This window comes from Homalodisca vitripennis, chromosome 6, assembly GCF_021130785.1.
Source record: "Homalodisca vitripennis isolate AUS2020 chromosome 6, UT_GWSS_2.1, whole genome shotgun sequence".
NCBI lineage: Eukaryota > Metazoa > Arthropoda > Insecta > Hemiptera > Cicadellidae > Homalodisca > Homalodisca vitripennis.
Window position 1 is genome coordinate 113,765,556 of NC_060212.1, and position 8,661 is coordinate 113,774,216.

The window sequence follows — 8,661 nt, forward strand, 5'->3', positions numbered from 1 at the left end:
AATTAGGAGTTTAAAAACTTTAAACAATACAATTAAATTGATTCTGTGCACAGAATACAATGTTGTATATTGTTTTTAGTCTATTTCAGAATCAAATTAATGAAACAAAAAGATGGCCATTTAACTTGAAAGCTCTTCCATGTTTAGACAGTGGTGGATCCAGGAGAGGGGCCATGGAGGTGGTGGATCCAGGAGAGGGGCCATGGAGGCCATGACCCCCTCTATGATTTTGAAAAAAGACGCTATCATGAAAAAAGAACTTCATTCTCATATTGCAATCATAGAAGTTTAAATTAAAATAGTTTAATGAATAAAACTTTGAGTATGAGTGAATTTATTTTTAAGTAGTGTACGCTTTGTTGAATTGAAATATGAAATCAACTGTTACAAGAATGTTAAAAGATGGTCCCCCAAACATCATATTGGATCCGCCCTTAATCATAGTCATCGCCATCAATATTTATTTACATTTTTGTTAGGAACAGTAATTGCGTCATATACAATATTTGTAAAAGCATTGTTGATATATATAATATATATATATATATATATAATTTCAATAAACATTGAATCGCAAAAAGTACTTGCTCCACCGGGATTCGAACCCGGATCTCTCACTTGCCGGGTGAATGTGCTACCATTATACCACAGAGCCCTCACTTTTTACTATTCAATTATTTTGTATTTGGATATATATATATATATATATATATATATATATATATATGTATATGTATAATATAGAATTGTTTATACAGTTAAAAAGTAATCATTAATGAAAAAAGTAATGTTTAATTCTTCTATAACACCGAAGAGCTTTTATTTAACTTTAACCATTATAAACAATACAAAGTCGTTTTGAATATAACAATATACATCAAGGTTTTGAAAATATTTTATCAAGGTATTACAATGGTTTCCTAGAGATCTTAGAGCTAAAACAAATGTTACATGCTGAATAAATACATATAGATGTTTATGGACACTGTTGAACCAATTCAAAGAATTCTGCCATGTTATATACAGGGTGGTATACAAGCCAGTCTCTTAGGATCTTCTTTAGCCTGTTGCCGTTAAGACATTGAAGTGACTCTGGTAGAGCACTATGGAGTTCACGTCCAATGTAGGATGCACTCAGTCCTATAAGAACCTTAGCCCTGCTTTTGGAATGACAGGATATTCTGGATGGGTAAGGTTCATGGGGGTAGGGGCTGCCTCCTTTCGAGATCCATGAGGAAGAATTTAGGGCCCTAATCTCAAAGTCATGTCCCCCGAAAGAAGGGGAGGCCAGATCTGAACCAGCCTCTCTAGTCAAATCAGACTGGGGGTGGCACACCCTTGTTGAGGCTAGCAAGAACCTCTGATGTTAGGGAACGAACCCCACCAACTCCAACAGTCACCTCCCGCAGTATATTAGACCTATTGAGTTACACTTGAACCCCAGAATCTCAACATTTGCGGTTAGTGATGTCTTTGATCTACGAGCACATTTTTGTGTTTGGGCAAAGATACTGCCTTAATCAGTATTGCTTGAAAATCAACCTGAAACTCTAAGAGAACTTTCACGTTTAAACATTGTTGCAGTCTAAGGCATTAGACTTGGATCTGACTTTCAAATCCTGCTTGGAAAAACCACTTTTTGCCAATACTGTTCACTTTGAAAAGTGCCTCCTTCAGTGTAAATGTTAAGTTTATGTTCCAAATGTATTAGTCCTGGAAGAATGGGCAGAGAAATATTAAGACAGAGAATTACTTTTTTTTTAAGAAAAAGTGTGTTGCTCAGTAACAAATAGAAAATTTCTGAAACATAATTTCTTGGTTGTTTTTATGTTGAAATGTAATCAAATTTATTTCCAAACAAATCTAGACTTTTATCTAAGAGACTTATTCAGGATACCTTTAGTTTCAATAACCATTAGTTTCCGTGAATGTCTAAATTTGGATCAAATTAATTGATATTACATAATTTAGTATTACATGACAAGGAGGCACATTGTGTAAAACTACCAACTGTTACAATTGTGCATTGCAAGTTCTAAGTTATTGGCTGAGCGTTAGCAAAGCCTACCACTCCTAGAACTGGAAAAATTTAATTTCTGTCTGCCTCTCATGGGATATCTCGAAAACAAATTGTCCTATAGAACTGAAATTGTGCATGGAGCTTCATTTCTATATGAGGAACTCTGAGTTCGATTATGGTGCATGTCACTCCATGTGATTTGGCAAGCATTATTGAATATTTTTACATTGGTCTTATGGGTAACCATGACGGCAATTAGGAAATAGCTAAATAAATAAATTTGTAAAAAGCTCAGTATGCTCATAAGAAATTTTAACACGTGACATATTAACACTTTTGTTATTTAAACACTGATATGAAACACAATTTAATTAAGAAAAATGTGAATTTATCACATGGCAAGATGTCTTGAGAAATATTTCATCTTGGACTTGAAATTTTCCAGAAAACTTCATATTTACATAGACAAAAATGAGTTCTATGATTTTGCATGTGCAACCATTTAATTTGGCTGAGCGTCATTGAAGCACTATCTCAGTAGGCTAACACAATTTCTTTTGTTTGCAGAGGTAATGTGAAATTTCTTATCCTTATGATCGCCTGTCACTAATAAAATGAGCTACAGGCTTGAAATTTTGCAATGAACCTCAACGACGCCTGTTACACGACACATGGTGTAGGGTACTCCTACCTTGTTTTAGTTGGTGATATGAAATAAAGAAAGATCAATGAACAAATACGTTTTATTATTAAAATTCATATTTTGCCTACATAACTCAATAGAGATATAAAATATTGACAAGATGACTGAGTTATATACACGTAGCTTTTTATCATACAAGATCTTATAACTCCTTATAAGCCTGTTTATTTGTGTTTAATCATACACAAGACTGTTAAATACAAGAGCTAAACAAAGCTGAATTAAACAAAAAATTTGAAATACCTCTAAATTAAGACTAGACTTGTAATAATTTTCTAGATGTAACAAGAAACTAACCCAACAATGAAATATTACAATAAATTATGTGTTTGCATTCAATAAATAAAAATAAATGTATTACATCAGTTTTTTAAATCACAGCAATGAATTCAAAACACATTTTTATACTATTGTTGTATATAATATATATCCTAATACAGAATTTAGTTGAGAATATTCTGATAGTACACTTAACAGTTCTGTAGTTTTTATTATTTTGTTATGATTAAGTAAAATTTATGGTTGTTGCATTCTAAGTTCTGTAGTTTTTATTAATTTTTTATGATTAAATAAAATTTATGGTTATTGCATTCTAAATTCACATTAGGTCCTGAGCCATTCCAAGTAGATTGCGTTTACAGCTTGGCACACAACACAAAAACTGTCAGAAATAACCCAACAATGACAAAAAAAAGAGTACAGCTAAAAACATTGTTACATGTTGGTAACCATGTATAGATTCAATATGTCTTAATTATGCTTCATTATAGAAGAGAGAGCATGCACTTCCAATTCAGGATATCATTACAAAGTATGAATTTTTCATAGATTCAAGAACTTTTGCCTTGTTAAACATTCCCTATCAGGGTACAGTGTCAGTTATGTTTCTGTTCACAAATTTGTAGAGTTATAAAAAATTTACTTTTAATCAAAATCTATCAGTCTACACATTACACTGTTTATTGATAGATTTTTCTAAAAATTCTGTGTTTTCAATTATTTATTCTATTTACATTCTTTATTCGTATTCAGTTTTAAGTACTGCATTGTATACAAATATGAATTGTGTATAAAGTACTTAATTAAAAATGGGGGTGACTACAAATAATGGGGTTTTAAATGTACCCATACAATTCTACAGCAATACTCTTTAACAAAGTACAATGTAAATTATAATGTAAATTAGCAAAATAACACATGCCAAAATGGAAATATATATATTTACTTATAGTAATTTTTCAAACCATTGTGCAGCTATAAAATATTTGTAGAAACTAAACTAATACGTTTCAAATCTTATTATATTTTTACAATATTGCAGCCCTAATAGTCAATTATCACAAAAAGCATTAAGTCAAACTCAAAAGGTTATATACAATATTTAGTCGAGTCATGATTTTCATTTTAAAAAATCGCGTGTTGTAAACCAAGTTTAACGTCAAGCAATTAAACCCAAGTTTGAATTCTTTAAAATACTACACATACATTAAAAAAATACACAGTCTTTGATTACTAAAATAATGATTATTTGTAAACTGTTACAATACAATACTCAGATGTAAAAACAAAACCTAAGATCCTCATAATATCTTCCATAAAACATATATGTATTTTTTAATAACTGACTCTATTATTACTATTTACAACATGTCAGATGTAAGACTAGCATCTAGTTTGTGTAAGGCAGTGTTAGTGGCAGTAGTTACACTTGGGGTGACACTTGACGCCGTTTACGCCGCACTGACAGCCTCCTGATGTATCTCCTTTACCCTGCACAACAAAGACTCATCATAATTATTCATATTGGAACTAAATTTGTTTTATGATTATATTTAAAAAGTGGTCAAACTGTATTTCCAACCAGCCTTAACTGAAATAGTAAATCGATATATAAGATTTTACCTTTTGGATACTTACATACGGATATTCAAAAGTGTAAAGAAATACTGAGAAATACTTACGTCCTGTTATACGGACATGTTTGTAAGTGATGAAAAATAATAACAACAGGATATTAGTGCATTCCAAATATTTTGGTAATTTATCTATTATATAAAAATGAAACTGTTCGTGTGTAACAACATCACTCACAAACGGCTGGACGGATTCGCCTAATTTTTTTTTTAATTTGTTCGTCTTGATCTGTAGAAGGTTATAGGATACTTTTTATCCCTTTCCCGATTCAGGATTCCGCCCCACTGGTTACAGAAATACCCGTAAGAAATGCATTGCAGCAAACATATGTTATTAAGTGAAAGAGTCTTTTCAAATTTTTAATCAGCTGTTCTTTGTAAACATATATAATGCGACAAAAAATATATTTATATATAATTTAATTACTACACTTATAGTTTTAAAGCATAGAGTAAGCTTAAGAGAAACGACAAATTTTGTTTAAACTGTTTCTGCAATCACTGTTAAACATAGACTTTACTATCCAGATAATACAATTCAAATTTGACGTAAAAATTCACCTTTAACTGCAATATTTATTTAATATAAACCATGCTCATGCTTGATCAGAAGAGCAATGCAGATATCATAATTACTATCTTACGTTGGCTACAAATATAAAGAATGTTATAAAATCAACCTTAGTTGTTTTTTTTTGACAGAAGTATCAGGAATGTGGTACATACCTTCATAATGCGCCCAAGAAGCTCACGAAGGAACGACTATCAATTATCTCAGCAATGTTTAGAATGTGATAGAAAATGAATAAGTGAATATAGTGTACTGTTTTCAACGGGAAATTGCGTGCGAAGCCGCGGGAAACTTATTGAAATGCGCAGCGAAGCGCGCCGGGTCCGCTAGATTTTTATTATAGTAAATACACTACAAATTATGACCTAAAAATATACAGAGAAATCAAATATACACAATTTCTGCAGTCTTAAAAATTGTATTTTTTGTAAAACTTCTAAATATTGGTGATTGTGTACAATTGTATGTGTAGTGTTTAGTGACATGGAACATCATGCAATTGAAACTTTTTTTTAAATATTTGCATTCCTACTCAAAGAAGAAATTTGTTACGTATTTCATATTATTACTTTTATTCTTTACATTTATTTTATAAAAAGGTACAATGTTTACTATTACAGAATCACTTTTACAAAATGTTTTAGGTTATTTATATACTGTTTTGACATAAAAAACAGCTAGATCATAATAGAGCTCTGTCTGGTTTCCAAGCAGTCATACAGTGTAATCCAGATGAAGTGGTGATCTCATTCTCGCATCTAATAAGATGTGACAATAAGAACACAACTTCATCTAGATTACATTGGGTGGCTTTTGAGAATGTGAGAGTGCTATTTTATGATCTAGGCATCTCTGATGTCGAAACAATGCGAAGGGTTCGTATTGAACGTATTCGTCACCAACTCTTTTTGGATCTCTTCAGAGGGACAAGGACTCCAGATTCCAGGATCCAATTCCGTGACAGTGTCAAATTTCAGGCATTGCGCTGAGTGGAAGGTGAAGTGGAGCTAGACTACTCCACGTGTGCAATTGTGTGTTCTAATGTTATATTTACATTCAAACTTGGATTTACTTTCTTTAATACAAACAGTAACTAACCTTCTCTTTATATTTTATCATTATATATTGTAAAATGTAGAGGACGTATTGTAAAATAATTGTATGTAGGATTCTCATTAAAGAAAATGTTCTAAATATAAAAATATTTTTAAGAGAAATACTCACACCAGGACCCCAGCGTGGACCCCTGGTCACCCAGCAGATCTCGGTCTTGCACATGGAGCAACGCAACCAATCACAACCCCACTTTTTCATAAGGACGACCTGACAAGTCGGACATGGCAGGGCCTCTCCACGCTTGACCATCTCCTGCATCCATTCATCACATGTTAATGATTTAAATTAAACATACTAAAAAATTCTCATCAAGAAATCCACAATGTATTCTAGTGACTGACCTCTAACATCTCCCGTGTGCGTCGAGCATCAGCATTGGTCTCAGCCTCTTGTTTTGCCTGTTCTTGATACTGTTTGCAGTCGATCCCCGTGTGTATGGCCTGCAATGTAAATTCATATAGTTAACTGAATCATAACACACACAAATGATAAAATTTTGCAAGATTTGCTCAGAACGTTCAATTAGAAACAGTACATAAATACTATTCCAGTAACAGCTAGATCCCAAACAGCTATTGATGATGCTACTACCAATGATTGTGATGTCCACAGCTATTTCCTACCGGTACAGAGTCAATTAGTCACAAAATTGATGGTAAGACAATTCCTCACCTACATCTAGTCAGAAGGGATATTAAACGAAAACAATTATTTATTAAACATCAAACCTAACATTGAAAATGAGTATGGTTTAGATCAAGCAAGGTGCTCAAAATCAAAGTGTCCTTTATCCACTTTTAAAAAAATGTTACGAAATCGAGAATTTAATTGTTTTAACAACCTTTTTTATTTAATTTACTTAAAACTTTAACCACACATGTATTAAGGATAAAATGTATGTATTTTAAAACCTCAAAAATACTTCATAATAATGATTAATATATTTTTAAAATAGAAAACAATTGGAGAAAGGACAGTTTGTAACTGGGACATGCATAAGAGACGTTTTGGAAATCGAGGAAGCTGTTTTTGTATGGATAAGAGACTTTTTGTTTCTGAATGCATTAACTATGAGATAGAATTTGGAAAACAAGTATTTTACTAAAAGTACAAAGTTAATGATTTTTTTAAATCATGAACAAAAACCATTACAATTACAAAAAAGTTAGGTTTCTTGAAAATTACAAGTCTATCTCTATTGTCCTCTCATTTTTCCTCACTTCACAAGTGATTAAACATATGTTAATAAATCTTTATTTCATGTTGTCCTGTTGTATAAAAATTATTAACCTTACAAAAAGTTTAGTTTCAAGAAAAATCATAATCATGAGACAATGGAAGCTGTTGAAATTTTGTACAAAAATACACTAGTGGAGACTGTCAAAAGTCTTAGAATGAACAGGATTTCCTAATTTGTTCTCATCATTACTGTTATTACTATCGCAAGGTGAGTGACTCCACTGTCCTGACACGTGAGACAGTTGACCTGGTTACACAAGAGACACTGGAAGCTGTTGACATTGTCCTCAAAGATACACCAGCCAGGACAGTCAGGAGTATTGCAGTGGAAAGCATTCCCTATTTTGTTCTCATCATTACTATTATTACTATAGCAAGGTGATTGACTCCACTGACCTGACACGTGAGACAGTTGACCTGGTTACACACGGGACACTGGAAGCTGTTGACATTGTCCTCAAAGATACACCAGCCGGGACAGTCAGGAGTCTTGCAGTGGAAAGCATTCCCTATTTTGTTCTCAGCCTGAGCCACAGACTTGGCCAGATGCTGCTCGTACACTTCTGCAGTCACTAGCTGTAACACATATAACAGATATGAAGTTTTGCCAACACTTTATAACCGTACTGGTTTAATAATTTTTTTTATCCTGAGGGAAAATGTTGGTTAGTCGCCGCGCTTAATTCTAAAAAGGACTTTTGCGCCTCGCTAACTTAAATTTGTGTCCTCAGAATCTGAGGCTTTTACAGAAGCTGATCAACTGATATCCTTGGGGCTGAGGAGATATGCTCCCAGGAATCTTTTCCGAATTTTTGAAATGGCAGGACAATTTAACCAAATATTCTCCGCTGATTCCTACTCTTCTCCGCAGAGTCTACATTTGTCAGTCTGGCTAAGGCACACCCTCATAAGGGTGTTTTCTTAGAGGGCCATGTCCTGTCAACATCCCTAATATCGGTCTAATATCCTCCTTACACTGATCTAGGAGATCTGCCCACCTTTAGCATAAGGAGAGATAAACATTTTAGATTGTCTTAAACTTGATGCTCTACTCCAATTAGTGATTCTTATCAACTTTTCACAAGAGCTTTACTGTTGG

At 32.9% G+C, this 8,661-nt stretch overlaps 1 protein-coding gene across 3 annotated transcripts in view; it reads right to left on the reverse strand.

Annotated features, from left to right (window-relative positions):
- Nucleotides 1-2,749: 2,749 nt before the first annotated feature.
- LOC124364747 overlaps nucleotides 2,750-8,661 on the reverse strand; it is a 149,141-nt gene continuing 143,229 nt past the window's right edge. For all 3 annotated transcript variants that reach the window (XM_046820456.1, XM_046820457.1, XM_046820455.1), the window contains exons 12-15: nucleotides 7,959-8,138; nucleotides 6,665-6,763; nucleotides 6,432-6,575; nucleotides 2,750-4,493 (exon numbers count right to left, since the gene is read on the reverse strand). In XM_046820456.1, coding sequence (XP_046676412.1) covers nucleotides 4,413-4,493; nucleotides 6,432-6,575; nucleotides 6,665-6,763; nucleotides 7,959-8,138 — 504 coding nt within the window. In that variant the 3' untranslated portion in view covers nucleotides 2,750-4,412. The remainder of the gene's footprint in view (nucleotides 4,494-6,431; nucleotides 6,576-6,664; nucleotides 6,764-7,958; nucleotides 8,139-8,661) is intronic.